The sequence below is a fragment of the Salmo salar genome, chromosome 04, assembly GCF_965601325.2.
Source record: "Salmo salar chromosome 04, fSalSal1, whole genome shotgun sequence".
Taxonomy (NCBI): domain Eukaryota; kingdom Metazoa; phylum Chordata; class Actinopteri; order Salmoniformes; family Salmonidae; genus Salmo; species Salmo salar.
Genome location: NC_138294.1, coordinates 24903180 through 24922686, shown reverse-complemented (window position 1 = coordinate 24922686; position 19507 = coordinate 24903180). Strand labels below are relative to the sequence as shown.

At 42.4% G+C, this 19507-nt stretch overlaps 1 protein-coding gene across 1 annotated transcript; it reads left to right on the top strand.

Annotated features, from left to right (window-relative positions):
- The first annotated feature begins 3378 nt into the window (after nt 1-3378).
- LOC106602480 (uncharacterized) lies at nt 3379-15906 on the top strand. The gene is made up of 6 exons (XM_014195154.3): nt 3379-3859; nt 4211-4341; nt 4438-4611; nt 7562-7723; nt 11245-11356; nt 11682-15906. Exons 1-6 carry the CDS (start codon nt 3583-3585, stop codon nt 12644-12646), a joined length of 1821 nt encoding a protein of 606 aa, XP_014050629.3. The 5' UTR covers nt 3379-3582; the 3' UTR covers nt 12647-15906.
- Nucleotides 15907-19507: the final 3601 nt, after the last annotated feature.

Genomic DNA, 19507 nt, shown 5'->3' with positions numbered 1-19507 from the left:
GTTCACCGGACGTGCTTGTTGCACCCTCGACAACTACTATGATTATTATTATTTGACCATGCTGGTCATTTATGAACATTTTAACATTTTAACAATGTTCTGTTTTAATATCCACCCTGCACAGCCAGAAGAGGACTGGCCACCCCTCATAGCCTGGTTCCTCTCTAGGTTTCTTCCTAGGTTTTTGGCCTTTCTAGGGAGTTTTTCCTAGGGAGTTTTTCCTAGCCACCGTGCTTCTTTCACATGCTTTGCTTGCTGTTTGGGGTTTTAGGCTGGGTTTCTGTACAGCACTTTGAGAATATCAGCTGATGTACGAAGGGCTATATAAAAATAAATTTGATTTGATTTGATTTGAAGTGACCCCAAACTTTTGAACGGTAGTGTATATTCTTAGTTTATTAGATAAATAGTAAAACAAATATATTTTGAATATTCCTTATGTACATTGTATATTTCTCAAAATAGAAGTATACTAAAATTCAAATTCAGTGTAAATGTAAGTTTGATTTAGTTGACCAATCAATGTCATTGTATTATTAGTACACTAGCATGAACAATGAAATGGAATTTCTGTATTTTCTTTACAAATAAAGTATATTTATGTGTTTCAAGTATACTTTTACAAATAGAGTAAAAGCTAACCACATTAGCTATTGTTATTAGCCATGTAAAGGTTACCTTTATTGACCAAGGAATCTTCTCAGCCAATGTTACAAGAGGATATTTACAAAGCAGTTGTGGCTGGAGTGACAATTTTCATGTAACGTTTTGATAACTGTGCACCAGTGGGATTTCACACTAGTTTTTCACATTACGGTGATAAATTATTAATTTAGAAAATGAACATGAAAATATTTGAATAGCATAAATATGAGGAACTTATTATAAATCAAAACTTCAGCTGCAGAAAAGGATGCTGGATAATATATATTTTTTAAATGCACATACTTTTAAAAGTATACTTAAATATATTTAGTGATTTTTTATTTCTTTCCTAAATATACTTTTTTGCATAAACAGCTCCAAGTGTATTTGGAATGAATATACTAAATTATTAATAAAGCGTACAAAATTGTGTTTTAATAAGTGTGTTTAAGTATGATAAAAGTGAACATATGGGTCTTTCTATAAATAAAGGAGCCAATGTGTGACATCAGGGTCAAAATTTCAAAATGGTTTGATATACATTTAAACAGGATTTTCCTGCAGCTTTATGTGCAGTTACAGGAATGAGAGTCTAGATAGGCCCAATGAGACCATAACTTTAAAGCAACAATAAAACATCTACATGTCATACACCAAGTCACTTGGCTCTGTCATATCCTCACATGGTCTCTCCTATCATTGCTACGCAGACGACACACAATTCATCTTCTCCTTTCCCCCTTCTGATAACCAGGTGGCGAATCGCATTTCTGCATGTCTGGCAGAACCTCGGCAAGATGGAGCTGCTCTTCCTCCCGGGGAAGGACTGCCCGTTCCATGATCTCGCCATCACGGTTGACAACTCCATTGTGTCCTCCTCCCAGAGTGCTAAGAGCCTTGGCGTGACCCTGGACAACACCATGTCATTCTTCGCTAACATCAAGGCGGTGACCCGATCCTGTAGGTTCATGCTCTACAACATTCGCAGAGTACGACCCTGCCTTACACAGGAAGCGGCACAGGTCCTAATCCAGGCACTTGTCATCTCCTGTCTGGATTACTGCAACTCGCTGTTGGCTGGGCTCTCTGCCTGTGCCATTAAACCCCTACAACTCATCCAGAATGCCGCAGCCCGTCTGGTGTTCAACCTTCCCAAGTTCTCTCACGTCACCCCGCTCCTCCGCACACTCCACTGGTTTCCAGTTGAAGCTCGCATCTGCTACAAGACCATGGTGCTTGCCTACGGAGCTGTGAGGAGAACGGCACCTCCGTAACTTCAGGCTCTGATCAGTCCCTACACCCAAACAAGGGCACTACGTTCATCCACCTCTGGCCTGCTGGCCCCCCTACCTCTGCGGAAGCACAGTTCCCGCTCAGCCCAGTCAAAACTGTTCGCTGCTCTGGCACCCCAATGGTGGAACAAGCTCCCTCACGACGCCAGGACAGCGGAGTCAATCACCACCTTCCGGAGACACCTGAAACCCCACCTCTTTAAGGAATACCTGGGATAGGATAAAGTAATCCTTCTAACCCACCCCCCCAAAATAAAAATAAAATAAAAAACAAGATATAGATGTACTATTGTAAAGTGGTTGTTCCACTGGATATCATAAGGTGAATGCACCAATTTCCAAGTCGCTCTGGATAAGAGCGTCTGCTAAATTACGTAAATGTAAATGTATTGCATCTTGCCTATGTCGCTCTGTCATTGCTCATCTATATATTTATATGTATATACTCTTATTCCATTCCTTACTAAGATTTGTGGGTATTAGGTAGTTGTTGTGGAATTGTTAGACTACATGTTAGATATTGCTGCACTGTCGGAACTTAAAGCACAAACATTTTGCTGCACTCTCAATAACATCTGCTGACCATGTGTATGTGACCAATAAAATTTGATTTGAAATGTTATGAGGTTACAGTACACTTCCAAGATCTTCATACAAAAGAGTAAGACAGCTATCCAGGAATTTCACAGAATCAAGGATTTCACAGAATTTGGATATCTGTATTATCCTGTCAGAGCCTTTATATCCAGGCCTTTGCAATGTAACAGTTGTAAAATGTTTGGACATGTAGAAAGTGTCTGCAGACGGAAGGAGCCGAGATGTGGGACATGTGGGGGAAACCACTTTGATGGAGACTGTATAGCAGAAGAGAAATGCAAAGGAATAAAGTATTGTAACTGTGGTAGGGAACATGAGGCGACATCCTTGGAATGCCCAAATAGGATGAAAGAGATGGAGGTGGCCAAAATCAGGGAATTCAGTCTGTCTCTTATGCGGTAAGAAGGGTAGAAATAGTAGGAGGTCCGATGTTGTCAGGTAGGCCTCTGCAGGTTGCAGAGTTGGCCTCCCACCAGCAGGATCCAGATATGCTGTATGTAAAGAAGGTGAACTTTGTGGTTTTTATGGCAATGGTGATCAATGGCACAGCTAATGTGGAGGGAAAGTCCAGGAAGATGGGCATTATTGTGGATGCGGCAGAGTGGTTCCTGGGACTAAAAGATTTCTCAGCGAAGGAGTTCCCTGAGGTGCTGTCAAGAGCAGTGATACCCTCTCAGGCCCCAGAGCCTGGGGAGGGAGTTATGGACGTTTGAAGAACTGAAGAAGTGAGAGATAACAAAACTGATCTCCCACTCTCACAGTATGGAGTTTCCTTTTTTCATCCCCGTACAGTTGGTGGCGGTAATGCACCATAAATATTGGATGCCAACCGCAGTAAAGAAGAAGTAACCGGAAGTGAACCACAGTGACCATGAACAATTTCTACGTTAGCGTTTTTATTGTTGTTATTTAGACGTGTAACACCCTGGATTTCAAAATATGACTAATGTAACTGCACCGCATCACATAATCACCCTATATAGTGTATAATTCGTGTTGGAGACGATTTAGTTGATAGATGTTATCTAGGTAACGCTAGCTGCTAACAATGGCTAACTGTATGGTGTTTCACACTCAAATAGCCTCTATAATGGAGGTGCTAGCGAATGCAGCCGTTGCAGAAATCTGTAAACTCGTAGACGACGACTATGCAGTGTTTCGTTTGGAAATAACTCAAAGCCAGAAAGAAAACAGGGCATTGCGGAGAAAACTACTGGAACTGAAGGTGGCACGGGAGCGCGCTGAGAGGACAATGCCAGAGCGCGTCCTCGCCATTCGTCCCAGTAGTGTCAAGATCCTCGACCGATACAGAGGAATGGCAAGAGGTACATTTTGCAGAAGGCAGAGGATGCGCGGCCTGTCGCCCCGTTCCCCTCTGGACATGTGTTCAGATGTGTTACCCAGAATTTTGTCTTGGTCAGTTTTTGGATAGTATGCAATAATTCCCCTGAGTACTTAGCTATATTAGCGCAAAGACACAATATCATATTCTAACCAGATTATTGATTTACTGCTTTTCCTATTTACTCAATGAAAACAATGTGATGCATGGAACATAATACATCAATCAATAAATAGTATTTCAAGAAGTTATGATAAATGTTACCTTAGTGTACAATATACAGTTGAGCATTGACATTACCTAACCACCTCTTTCCACCCAATCACTCTCTCAGGTGAAGGACATCGCACTGGAGGCTACAGAAGCTTTGTAAAGCCTATGGGACACCATACATGGAGAGATGACCAACCAATCACTGTTGATGAGGGGAGTGGAACTTCAACCCAGCACGTTATCATGACAGAGGTTAGTTTAATAGTGTTACATCAAAATTACAGTACATCAAATGTGAGACTTCCCTATGACATTGTTATTCAATAACCTCCTCTCTTCTTGTGTCAGTCTGCAGATGGAGAGGCTGCAGGTCCTGGAGTTAAGCTGGAGAGGTCTGAAGGAGAGGAGGACCCACGACACAGCACAGATATCCAGACTGGATTGGCTGGAGTGCCCCCTGTAGCTATGGAGGACCCCACCATCGCCCCAGTGCAGCCTAGGACCCGATGCAGCATCACGGAGGTCAGTGGAACCCAGAACGCCGTTCTCAAGTCAGAGACAGACACCGAGACTTTAACGGGGCTGGGGCGACTGGGCTGTGCTCCTGCTCCCCGCTCAGAGTATTTACTTTACGGTAACCTGAGGACAGTTTTATCCAATCGGGACTCAGGTGATGCATTACCGTCTGACAATGATCCGACCTGTTCATACGCTACAGAGACACAGATGATACCTGGTGACGGGCCTGTGGGCTTAGATACACAGACTAATCCAATGAGAGGGGACTGGAACCAGTACAGCAGTAGTGTATACTCTGAAGGGTTCCTAGATAAGAAAGGGGCAGGTCTAGTCGTAGATGAGATGATTGTGAAAGTTGAGCGCGACTCTCCTCAGACATGGAGTGCAGATGAGACTCACTTAAGAGAAGGACACTCGCAGGGCAACACCAGTGACTTTTTAGATTACAGGGAAAGCTTTGAGACAAATCTAAATGTTGCGACCCACTCCCCTTCACATGCGTTCAGAGATCGCGACCCAGTGTCCACGTCGATGGGGCCTTCTGATTCACACGGCCGCGTCTTTTTTGATCAGGTATTGAACTCAAACGACAGGACTAGAGCCCAGGCTCAGAGAGGGGATGCTACATCAGGCAATATTAAAGAGAAACGGTTCCTCTGCATGTTCTGTAACAAAGCCTTCAGCTGCCCACATAATGTGGAGATCCACCAGAGGGTCCACACAGGGGTAAAACCCTTCAGCTGTACACGGTGTCATATGCGCTTCGCCCAGGCTGGCAACCTGAAGAGGCACCAGAGGGTCCACACAGGGGTAAAACCCTTCAGCTGTACCCAGTGTCACATGCGCTTCGCTGAGGCTGGTGACCTGAAGAGGCACCAGAGGGTCCACACAGGGGAGAAACCCTATAGCTGCCCCCAGTGTGAGAAGAGATTCTCCCGCCAGCACCAGCTGAAGATGCACCTGAAGGTCCACACGGGAGAAGCGCTGTTTGCCTGTACGCACTGCGGGAAGAGGTTCTCGGAGAGGAGCTACCTCAGAATACACCAGCAGAAAAATCATTCCAGTCTATAACAGAAATAAACCATTTCACGCGGTAGCTTCTTACATTTAGATCAAACCCTGCATTAAAGACAAATGTATACATTGTCATTGTTGTCAGCAGAAAAGATCCACAGAAACATTTTGAATAACAAGTAACAGATTTCAGTGTTGAATATTTCTGGGTAGAATATTGCATCCAGACATTGTGTGTTATAAGCCTAAAGTGTGTTACATATTATGTTTGTACTCTGTAGGGTATATGTTTACAAATGCCTGGATTACTTGTGTTCACCTACTGAATTTTTTTCCCAAGACATTTTTAGTGAGAAAATAAATGCATTTGAAGAAGTTAATGTTGGGTCATGTGTATGTGTGGTTTTCATATGGTTTATGTAAAACGTGTTTATGTTTAATAAACTCCAAATGGGACTTTTCATTCTAAGACTTTCATTGAGATTCTCTTTAATATACATTATATATGATCTCAACAGTGCTTCATAACCAATATACACTTACTAAATATACCTACTAGGCCCATCATTTAACGCGTGACATGTTTATCGCTGTACATTTTTCGGATGCCGTTAATTGCGTTTCCATAGCTTCACCGCATGGTTTAAGCGCATGTGTTTCCGCACCGGCGATTTTAAGTGCAGAACACAACAGGGAACACCGCTACAGTTAATGCTTGCACCTTTGCATAGCTGAAGACCGTGTGCTTCTAGCCCAAATCATGTGAAAGTTATACCCAATATTACAGGAGCTATGTTTTTTTTGGTTCTGCTACAGATTGGTGCGCATGTCACAGGCTGTTTTAAACTACTCACAAGCTGCTGTTTTTTGGTTTGATAACAAACACCATTGTTTAGCAAGCTAGTTATGTTACCTAGCGACCTGATAACTTGACCACTGACTAGGCTATGCACAAATTTGGATGGCACAGGAAGAACTGAAAAGGAATTGGCTCCTCAGAGATGCTTCAAAGGTAGGCTGCATACGCAAGAGTGTGTGTGTGTGTGTGTGTGTGTGTGTGTGTGTGTGTGTGTGTGTGTGTGTGTGTGTGAGAGAGAGAGAGGATGTGTGTTTCAAGTTTCACGGTTTTATTGTCATGTGCACTAGTATAGTGAAATGTCTTTATTTCTTTCTCTTTCCCACAAAGTAGTAATCACAGTCAATAGTGTGAGAGAGCCGGTGTGGGAGGGAGAGTGTGTAGGACTATGTGTGTAAAGTTATCTGAACAGTACAGCGACAGTTGTTTTTTCCTAGAATGCCTGAAGCTTTAACAGTACTTAAAACTGTGTGTGTAAGAGAGGGAGTGTCTGTACTATGTACAAGTGTTACACTTCAAGAACATTCATAAGAGGGAGTAGGCCTACTCAAACATTGGGAGCAGTAATAGCTGTAGCTGTTAGTGACGTGTGTTGTTCATGGTGGAAATGCTATTAAAAGGTTTTGACGTAGATCATTTTGTGTTTCCGTTCCTTACAATCAAAGCATAGTACGCCTGTACCTCAATGCACTACTTTTTAAATGGAAAACTCTTTCTTTGGGGCCAAATTTGAGCAGATTAATCGCGATTAACTAATGCCATTAACTTGATTATTGTCATCGTTTGACAGCCCTAATACCAACACATACCCACACACACTAACAAACACCTACTGTACGCATCAAAATAGTTTAGTCAAGTTTGTCTGATAACTTTTGACTTAGCATAGTTGACTTATATTTATCCACAACATAAAATGTATGTCCGCTATGATGGGTTTAACAACAATGAAGTCATTCTGTAGCTACATTATAGAACTCAAACGTATTAGGGATGGGTAAACAATCCATGCTGAAAGCGTGTTTATTGTCTGTGTGTGCGTGTACCTTAAGGAGTGTAATCTGTATCACCTCTCTCTTCCAGGAGGAGGAGGGTCCAGAGTTGCTGCTGGTGAAGGAGGAGGGGTGTGAAGAGGGTCTGGGGAACCCTGAGGGGACCATGGTCATGGAGGACAACCAGACTACACCTCCTGAACCCACAGAGGAACCAGCTGAGCAGCACAAGACCACACACAGTCTCACTGAGGTGAGCCCAATGTGAACTGGGTTGTTCCACGAAATGAGTGCCTTTTAAAACATATTTTTAAGTTGAAACTGTGCACCAATATTACATTTAAAAGCCTCCCGAGTGGCACAGCGGTCTAAGGCACTGCATCGCAGTGTTGAGGCATCACGACAGCCTGGGGTTTGATCCCAGGCTGTGTCACATCCGGCCGTGACCAGGAGTCCCATAGGGCAGCACACAATTGGCCCAGTGTCGTCTGGGTTTGGCCGGGTGGCTTTACTTGGCTCATCGCGCTCTAGTGACTCCTTCCCTGTAGCTCAGTTGGTAGAGCATGGTGTTTGCAACACCAGGGTTGTGGGTTCGATTCCCACGGGGGGCCAGCACAGAAAAAAAAAAAAAATGTATGAAATTGTATGAAATGTATGCATTCACTACTGTAAGTCGCTCTGGATAAGAGCGTCTGCTAAATGACTAAAATGTAAAAAAATGTTGTGGCGGGCCAACTGACTTCAGTTGTCAGTTTCCTCTGACACATTGGTGCGGCTGGCTTCCGGGTTACGCAAGCAGGTGTTAAGAAGCAGCGCGGCTTGGCGGGTCATGTTTCGGAGGAAGCATGACTCGACCTTCGCCTCTCCCGAGCCTGTTGGGGAGTTGCAGCGATGAGGCAAGATCGTAACTTCCAATTGGATATGACAAAATTGGGGAGCAAAAGGGGAGAAAATTACAACAACAACAAATATATACTGTTCCCGATTTTCTGGAACCCAACTTGCCTATTGATATAGAGATTTCTGTGCATGTGCTGGATTTTTTTAACATAGCTGCTGCCCACTCAGCTGCCCACTCTGCTGCCCTACGTAGCTAAAATTGATACAATATTGTTTTCCTCATCAATCGGCACATAATACCCCATAATGACAAATTGAAAACAGGTTTTTTAAATATTAGCAAATTTAAAAAGCAAAAAAATTATAATACGTATTTACATTAGTATTCAGACCCTTTGCTATGAGACTCAAAATTGAGCTCAGGTGCATCGTGTTTCCATTGATCATCCTTGAGACGTTTCTACAACTTCAATGACATCCACCTGTGGTAAATTCAGTTGATTGTACATGATTTGGAAAGGCACATACCAGTCTACAGTGCATTCGGAAAGTATTCAGAACCCTTGACTTTTTCCACGTTTTGTTACGTTACAGCCTTGTTCTAAAATTGATGAAATTGTTTTTTTCCCCTCATCAATCTGCACACAATACCCCATAATGACCATGCAAATTAGTCTTTTCGAAATTTTTGCAAATGTATTAAAAATTCTGAGCTGAAATGGCACATTTACATAAGTATTCAGACCCTTTACTCAGTACTTTGTTGAAGCACCTTTGGGTATGACGCTACAAGCTTGGCACACCTGTATTTGGGGAGTTTCTCCCATTCTTCTCTGCAGATCCTCTCAAGCTTTGTCAGGTTGGATTGGGACTGTCACTGCATATCTGTTTTCAGGTCTCCCCAGAGATGTTAGATCGGGTTAAAGTCCGGGCTCTGGCTGGGCCATTTAAGGATATTCAGAGACTTGTCCCGAAACCACTCCTGCGTTGTCTTGGCTGTGTCCTTAGGGTCGTTTTACTGTTGGAAGGTGAACCTTCGCCCCAGTCTGAGGTCCTGAGCGCTCTGGAGCAGGTTTTCATCAAGGATCTCTCTGTACTTTGTGCCATTCATCTTTCCCTCGATCCTGACTAGTCTCTGAAAAACATCCCCACAGCATGATGCTGCCACCACCATGCTTCACTGTAGGGATGGTGCCAGGTTTCTTCCAGATGTGACGCTTGGCATTCAGGCCAAAGAGTTCAATCTTGGTTTCATCAGATCAGAAAATATTTTTTCTCATGGTCTGAGAGTCCTTCACTGTAGGTGCCTTTTGTCAAACTCCAAGCAGGCTGTCATGTGCCTTTTTACTGAGGAGTGGATTCCGTCTGGCCACTCTACAATAGAGGCCTGAGTGGTGGAGTGCTGCAGAGATGGTTGTCCTTCTGGAAGATTGGGGTATTGTGTGTAGATTGATTAAATAATTTTACACACAATTTTAGAATAAGGCTGTGACGTAACAAAATGTGGAAAAATTCAAGGGGTTTAAATACTTTCCGAATGCATTGCATATGCAAAGGTCAGTACTCCTACTCTGAGACTCTTTGTGGATACGGCCCGGTCTTGATTCAAGTCATCTTAAAAGGTAAGTTCTGCCACTTTTCAATCTTATAATCATTTCCAGCACCAAACCAGTGTCTACATATGTGAAAACAGACTGTGGTTAAAAAGACAAGGTCCTAAAAAAATGCTTCTCTGTGACGGATTAAAAGTAAAAAACATTCATTTTCAAAACCTGCATCGAGTTTCTAGCCCAAGGGAGGGTATTTTCTTGCTCCCCACATCACTGCAAATCTCAGTGTTTGAATATCACTTTATGTCATTGGGTAGAATATTTTTACCTTGTTTTTTTCTACTTAACTTTAGAAATGTGCCGTTTTCACATACCTAATGTGTTTCCATGGTCGAGCAGCTGCACACAAACTTAAGATCACCATGCGCAATGCCAAGCGTCTGCTGGAGTGGTGTAAAGCTCGCCGCCATTAGACTCTGGAGCAGTGGAAACGCGTTCTCTTAAGTGATGAATCACGCTTCACCATCTGGCAGTCCGACGGACGAATCTAGGTTTGGCGGACGCCAGGAGAACTCTACCTGTCCCATTGCATAGTGCCAACTGTTAAGTTTGATGGATGAAGAATAATGGTCTGGGGCTGTTTTTCATGGTTCGGGCTAGGCCCCTTAGTTCCAGTGAAGGGAAATCTTAATGCTATAGCATACAATGACATTCTAGACGATACTGTGCTTCCACCTTTGTGAAAACAGTTTGGGGAAGGCCCTTTTCCTGTTTCAGCATGACAATGCCCCCATGCACAAAGCGAGGTCCATACAGAAATGGTTTGTCGAGATCGGTGTTGAAGACCTTGACAGGCCTGCACAGAGGCCTGACCTCAACCTCATCTAACACCTTTGGGATGAATTGGAACACCGACTGCGAGCCAGGCCTAATCGCCCAACATCAGTGCCCGACCTCACTAATGCTCGTGTGGCTGAATGGAAGCAAGTCCCTGCAGCAATGTTCCAACATCTAGTGGAAAGCCTTCTCAGAAGAGCGGAGGCTGTTATGGTAGCAAAGGGGGGACCAACTCCATATTAATGTCCATGATTTTGGAAAGGGATGTTCTACGAGCAGGTATCCACATATACTAAAAGTATGTTGACACTGGTATTTTGATGGAGATAATGAAAGTGAGGTTGAAAAGTGGTGGAGTTGCCCTTTAAGTGTGAGACCATGCCTTTCAATTATCACACCATTAAAGAGTGTCAAGTAATCAAATCAACCAATATGTTTGCATAGTACTCATAGCAATCCCTCATTTCCCAATCAGAAGAGGCTCCATAGCAGGGTGCTCATATCATATTTCTTGATCCAACATCCTCTCACTCTGTATCTCTTACAGTCAGTAGACATGGAGGATGGGAAGCCTGATCTGCTGCTGGTCAAAGAGGAGACAATAGAAGATGGACCAGAGAGCATTGACCTGCTGAGTGGACTAAAGATGGGGGAGCAAGGTAAGGGAGAAATACATATTTACATTTTAGTAATTTAGTAGACACTCTTATCCAGAGCAACTTACAGGAGCAATTAGGTTTAAGTACCTTGCTCAAGGGCACATCGACAGACTTTTCAACTAGTCGGCCCAATGCTCTTAACCGCTAGGCTACCTGCCTACATACAGTAATAGATCTTCATTGGGAATAGTGATGCGCCTGACTATTTTCTTTTCTATATTTTCTTAATTCACAAAATAAAATCATGTATGAACTTGACCAGGTAATTGACAACAAAAAAACTCTGCCATGTTTGTAAAGTCTATTTTGTAACCTCTTCCTGCAGGTGGTTGGCTGGAAGGTAACAGAGGAGACTGGCCGACCATTTTGGATTCTCAGACCCAGACTGCTGCAGCCATGGGCCCAGGGGACGACATCACTGAGCAGGCCAGGACCAGAGGTGACATAGTGGAGGTCAGTGGATGGGACAGTGTCCTCAACTCTGGACTGGGGAACAACACTGTTAACCACTACCAGAAACAGACAGTCGAACACAAAACAACATCCGAATTTAGTCTCCATGACAACAGACTGGCTGAGACCAGGGCGAGGCATAGATTTGGTCCATGGGGACTGGGAGGTATCCATATGAGGCGGGAGAGAACAGAAACAAACTCTGCTAGCGATGCTCCGTCCTGCTCCTATAGTTGTGATTCAGAGACACCTTTGGCGCCTCAGGTTAACCCCCTAACAGGTGCTGCCTTCAGCCTGCCTTCTATAGGATCTATCAACTGGAACATGGACCCTGCGACAACACAGACACTCCCCGGTCTTCGTCCTTCTCACAATCTCCTAATGTTAAACCAGACCTCAGACAATGCCAGTGCTTCAACTTTAAATGGCTACACAAGCCCATTGACAAATGACAGTAGTAGTGATGCTATCAGTAGATACGGTGGCAAAGAGAAGCGCTTCCCGTGTTCATTCTGTGGGAAAGCCTTCAGTTTCTGCAAACAGGTAGAGATCCACCAAAGGATGCACACGGGGGAGAAACCATTCGGCTGCCACCTGTGCCAGGCCAGTTTTTCACAATCGTCCAGCCTGAAGAGGCACCAGAGAGTCCACACAGGGGAGAAACCCTACAGCTGCCCCCAGTGCGAGAAGAGGTTCTCCCGCCAGCACCAGCTGAAGATGCACCTGAAGGTCCACACAGGAGAAAGGCCATTCGACTGTACTCACTGTGGGAAGAGGTTCTCAGAGAGGAGATACCTCAAGATGCACCAGCAGAAAAACCATTCCACTATAACATAGGAAGTAACCATTCCACTCGATAGCTTCTGATGCTAAGATCAACCCCTGCATTAAAGGTAGACGCAGCAAGATGACATAGATGCATAAAATAAACAGCAGTTGTGGGTCAATCATTGAAGTGCAAGGCCCAGACATTGTGTGATATACAGTTGAAGTCGGAAGCTTACATACACCTTAGCCAAATACATTTAAACTCAGTTTTTCACAATTCCTGACATTTAATCCTAGTAAAAATTCCCTGTCGTAGGTCAGTTAGGATCACCAATTTATTATAAGAATGTGAAATGTCAGAATAATAGTAGAGAGAATTATTTATTTCAGCTTTTATTTATTTCATATATTCTGATGGCCACTCCAATACCTTGATTTTGTTGTCCTTAAGCCATTTTGCCACAACTTTGGAAGTATGCTTGGGGTCATTGTCCATTTGGAAGACCCATTTGTGACCAAGCTTTAACTTTCTGACTGATGTCTTGAGATGTTGCTTCAATATATTCACATAGTTTTCCTACGTCATGATGCCATCTATTTTGTGAAGTGCACCAGACCCTCCTGCAACAATACACCCCCACAACATGATGCTTCCACCCCGTGCTTTACGGTTGGGATGGTGTTCTTCAGCTTGCAAGCCTCCCCCTTTTTCCTCCAAACATAACGATGGTCATTATGGCCAAACAGTTCTAATTTTGTTTCATCAGACCAGAGGACATTTCTCCAAAAAGTACGATTTTTCTCCCCATGTGCAGTTGCAAACCATAGTCTGGCTTTTTTATGGCGGTTTTGGAGCAGTGGCTTCTTCCTTGCTGAGCGTCTTTCAGGTTATGTCGATATAGGATTCGTTTTACTGCGGATATAGATACTTTTGTACCTGTTTCCACCAGCATCTTCACAAGGTCCTTTGCTGTTGTTCTGGGATTGATTTGCACTTTTCGCACCAAAGTACGTTCATCTCTAGGAGACAGAATGCGTCTCATTCCTGAGCGGTATGACTGCTGCGTGGTCCCATGGTGTTTATACTTGCGTACTATTGTTTGTACAGATGAACGTGGTACCTTCAGGCGTTTGGAAATTTCTCCCAAGGATGAACCAGACTTGTGGAGGTCTACAATTTTTTTCTGAGGTCTTGGCTGATTTCTTTTGATTTTCCCATGATGTCAAGACAAGAGGCACAGAGTTTGAAGGTAGGCCTTGAAATACATCCACAGGTACACCTCCAATTGACTCAAATGATGTCAATTGACTCAAATGATGTCAATTAGCCTATCAGAAGCTTCTAAAGCCATGACATCTTTTTCTGGAATTTTCCAAGCTGTTTAAAGGCACAGTCAACTTGGTGTATGTAAACTTCTGACCCACTGAAATTGTGATACAGTGAATTATAAGTGAAATAATCTGTCTGTAAACAATTGTTGGAAGAATTACGTGTCATGCACGAAGTAGATGTCCTAACCGACTTGCCAAAACTTTAGTTTGCTAACATGAAATTTGTGGAGTGGTTGAAAAATGTGTTTTAATGACTCCAACCTAAGTGTATGTAAACTTCCGACTTCAACTGTATAAGACATATAATACAATATTGTGTTACAGCCTGAATTTAAATTGTATTACATTTATATTTTTGTCACTGGGCTATACAATACCCCATAATGTCAAAGTGGAATTATGTTTTTCAAAAGTTTTACAAATGAAAATCTGAAAAGTATTGAGTCAATAAGTATTCAACTCATTTGTTATGGCAAGCCTAAATAAGTTCAGGACTACAAATGTGCTTAAGTCACATAATAAGTTGCATGGACTTTGGTGCAATAATAGTGTTTAATTTGATTTGTGAATGACTACCTCATCGCTGTACCCCACACATAAAATTATCCCTCAGTCAAGCAGTGAATTTCAAACACAGATTAAACCACAAAGACCAGGGAGGTTTTTCAATGCCTCGCAAAGAAGGGCACCTATTGGTAGATGGGTAAAAATAAAAATATCAGACATTGAAAATCCCTTTCGTTACACTTTGGATGGTGTATCAATACACCCAGTCACTACAAAGATACAAGCAGCCTTCCTAACTCAGTTGCTGGAGAGGAAGGAAACCGCTCAGGGATTTAACCATGAGGCCAATAGTGACTTTAAAACGGTTACAGAGGATAATGGCTGTGATACGAGAACACTGACACAACAACATTGTATTTACTCCACAATACTAACCTAATTAACAGAGTGAAAAGAAGGAAGCCTGTACAGAATAAACATATTCCAAACACACATCCTGTTTGCAACAAGGCACTAAAGTAATACTGCAAGAAATGTGGCAAAGCAATTCACTTTTTGTCCTGAATAAATGCTATGTGTTATGTTTGGGGCAAATACAATACATTACAGAGTACCACTCTCCATATTTTCAAGCATAGTGGTGGCTGCATCATGGTATGCTTTTAATTGTTAAGGACTGGGGAGTTTTTCAGGATAAAAAAGAAATGGATTGGAGCTAAGCACAGGCAAAATCCTAGAGGAAAACCTGGTTCAGTCTGCTTTCCACCAGACACTGGGAGATTAATTCACCTTTCAGCAGGACAATAACCTAAATCACAAAGGCAGATCTACACTGTATTTGCTTACCAAGACGACAGTGAATGTTTCTGAGTGGCCGAGTTACAGTTTTGAATTAAATCTACTTGAAAATCTGAGGCAAGACCTGAAAATGGTTCTCTAGCAATGATCAACAATCAATTTGACAGAGCTTGTAGATTTTCTTTTAAGAATAATGGGCAAATGTTGCACAATCCAGGTATGGAAAGCTCTTAGAGACTTACCAAGAAAGACCCTCAGCTGTAATCACTGCTAAAAGTGCTTCTACGAAGTATTGGCTCAGGGGTGTGAATACATGTTTTCACTTTGTCATTCTGGGTTATATTATTTAGAGAATTTAGTTGTTTTTTTTTAATCCATTTTGAATTCGAGCTGTAACACAAAATGTGTAATGAGTCAAAGGGTATGAATACTTTCTGAAGGCCCTGTATATAAGCCTAAAAAGTCTATTGCATATTGTGTTTGTACTGTGTAGGCTATATGATGTAAACAAATGTTTATTTCATTACTCCCATTTAACTACTTAATGTTTTTTTCCCCCAAGACACTTTTAATGAGTATACTAATGCAGTTTATCATGTTCATGCAGATTTTTTGTTGACATGTGTATGTGTTCTTTTCATCTGGTGAATATAAAACCTGCTTGTTTAATAAACAAAAAAATTGGACTTTCATTCTAAGATTTTCATTGACTCTCTTTTGTATACATCACATCTGATCTCACCCTATTCTGCATATAACCGACAGCACTTTATAACCAATATACACTTACTAAATATAGCTACACATACCCACACACTAACAAACACCTACTGTACACGTCAAAATAGTTTAGTTAGGTTTGTCTGATGATGACTTTTGACTTATCATAGCTGACTTGTTTTTTTTACGCACATCGTATTTATGTCCACCATGATGGGTTTAACAACAATGAAGTCATTCTGTAACTACAGTATAGGACTTAAACATAATGGGGATGGGTAAACACTCCATGTCAGGGTTTTTTTCTGGATCAAAATGGGGCATATGTGGTGGATGTGACAGGGGGCATCGCCAATGGTGCGGTCGCTGACTGTCTAGCTTTTATTTAGGTGATTGTTAGTTCTTAATGATGATCTTATTAAAATATATAGGTCCATTTATCTTTATCTAGTTTTAGTCATGTAAGTTCACACTGAAAATGTTTTTTCATCCACTTTTATTTTTTATATATATATTTTTTTTACTGTTTGGACATAGGCTGCGTGGGGAAAAAAACCCTGCATGTTGAAATTGTGTTTTATCTGTGTGTGCGTGTGTACATACCTAAAGGAGTATACTGTATGTGTGTGTAATCTGTATTACGTCTCTATTGCAGGAGGAGGAGAAGGGGTATGAGGAGGGTCTGGGGAACCATGAAGGGACCATGGTCATGGAGGACAACCAGACTACACCTTCTGAACCCACAGAAGAACCAACGGAGCAGCACAGGACCACACACAGTCTCACTGAGGTGAGCCCACTGTAAACTACTGTCTGAATGATATTAGGTCAGGGCCCGTATCCACAAAGCCTCTCAGAGTAGGAGTGCTGATCTAGGATCAGTTTTGCTTTTTAGATCATAATGAATAAGACTATGTAGACATGCGGGGACCTGATCTTTGATCAGGACTTCTACTCTGAGACTCTTTGTGGATACGGGCCCAGGTCTTGATACATTTTGTCTTAAGTGTGGGACCATGCCTTTGAATTATCAAACTATTAAAGAGTGTCAAGTAATAAAAGGGTCATTACGTTTGATTTCCATCCCTTTTTAACTGCACCTGTTTTGATTTGAATGACACTTTCCATACATATTTGCCCATGGTAGAAGGGTCAGAAAGTTACTTTTTTTACCGGAATCTCAAAACGTTCAGGAGATAGGTGCTCAAAGTTTTGCATACCATACCATGAGACAGCCATGTCTTCATCTAATCTGTTAAACTCAGAGATTGTTTTGGTCCTCAGATGCTTAAGTGGTACCTACTTCGTCAATTTCAGTCAGAAAATAGAAAGTGACATATCATTCGAAAGCTACAGTACTTGTCTTTTTGGAAATCGAGCTCAAATTAATCTTACTGCTGGCAATGACATAAGAATGCCCCCCCCCCCCCCCCCCCCCATGTCACCAAAAGTGCAAAAATGTTGTATGCATGGAAAGGGTGGTCATCGTAATGCATTGGATTTATTTTTCTTTCCACATTTAATGTGACATTACCTTAAATGTAGCCTTGTTGCGAAACGGGCTCCCCTAAAACGAGAAGCCTGGGGAAGTTCCATGGCAGAAATCAGCCTAAAGAGGAGTGAGAACCCGGTGTAAATCAGTGACGCCTCGCAACACATCAAACCAATCAAATGCCTTGCTTGGGCGGAGCTCCAAAGGTGCTCACCAGATTAGAGCCGTAGGAGCAACTAAAAGGACTAAAAACAAGCACCGGTGACAAAACATTTTAGAATGTTTGCAGCATGCTGGTTTTCACTGCATTTTTCTGTTACTCAAGATGAGCTAAAGCTGCTGCAGGAGGGGAGAAATGGTCTAGAATTTTGACATTTCTGGAGTGATATTTGTCTGTGCAGGCTAGCATAAGGCACATGAAGTAGCTAGCCACAGGGTTTGTTTTGAGAAAAGTCAGCTTACCTGGTTAGGTATAACTACACTGAACAAAAATATAAACGCAACATGTAAAGTTCTGGTCCCATGTTTCATGAGCTGAAATAAAAGATCCGAGAAATGTTACATATGCACCAAAAGCTTATTTCTCTCAAAGTTTGTGCACAAATGTGTTTATATCGCTGTAAGTGAGCCTTTTATCCTTTGTCAAGATAACCCATCCACCTGACAGGTGTGGCATATCAAGAAGCTAATTAAACAGCATGATCATTATACTGGTGCACCTTGAGCTGGGGACAATAAAAGGCCACTCTAAAATGTGCAGTTTTGACATTCAACAATGCCACAGATGTCTCAAGTTGAGGAAGCGTGCAATTGCCATGCTGACTGCAGGAATAACCACCAGAGCTGTTTCCAGAGAATTGAATGTTAATTTCTCTACGTTGTTTTAGAGATTTTGGCATTACATCCAACCGGCCTTACAACCGCAGACTACGTGTAACCATGCCAGCCCAGGACCTCCACATCCGGCTTCTTCACCTGCGGGATCGTCAGAGGGGGGAGGGCAGGGTGCTAAGGAGAACTTCTGTCTGTAATAAAGCCTGTTTGTGGGGAAAAAAATCATCCTGATTGGCTGGGCCTGGCTGCACAGTGGGTGACCCTTGCTTCCAAGTGGGTGGGCCTATGCCCTCCCAGGCCCACCCATGGCTGCGCACCTGCCCAGTCATGTGAAATCCATAGCTTAAGGCCTAATTTATTTATTTAGATTCACTGATTTCCTTATATGAACTGTAACTCAGCAAAATCTTTGAAATTGTTGCATGTTGCGGTCATATTTTTGTTCAGTATAACTAGCTCCCATTAGCTACTAGCTAGTTCAATTTCTCTCACGATTCTTCTTCTTTGAGGTTTATGAGCAGATTACACTCATAAAGTGTATTGCCGCCACCTAATGTAGTAAAATATGCCCAAGAAAACGAAATATGTTTTAGATGAACAAATTCATACTAACTACCAAAAACAAACAACACTAACCAAAATTCACTCTACTACTTCTGTTAAAATCACAATCTGATCCCTACACAGGGTCAGGAGCCCTGGAGGGCGGTACATCTTCTGCCGCCAGTACCCCTTGCAGGTCATCCGCTGTGAATTCTTTCAGGCCCAAAGACTTTTCTGCCACAGCCACAATGATGTCCAATTTTTTAGCAGTACAATTAATAACCGCTGCAATAAACGCCACAAAATCCACCTTCTTCACACAAAGCGTGTCCGGTTCTCTTGATTGACAAACATTCACTAATGTCTGGGGTGTATCCACTACCATATCATCAACACTAACGTCACTTGCTGTCTCAATTCTTTTGTTTGGCTCTGCGTAGGAGATCCAATGACCCGCCCTTACTTTTGCCACCTTGACCTCCTTCACCCTTACAGGGCACTCCAAGAACTCTGGATAATGATCCCCACCACAATTGCAACATTGACCTTCTTCACTCCGATCTTCAATATACTCCTTCCGTCTGCAAACATTTTTGACATGGCCAAATCCTTTACAGTTATTGCATTGTAGTGGCTTATGGACAAATACTCTATCTCCATACTTTTCGTAACCTAACTTTACATGCATAGGAATGTGCTCTTTA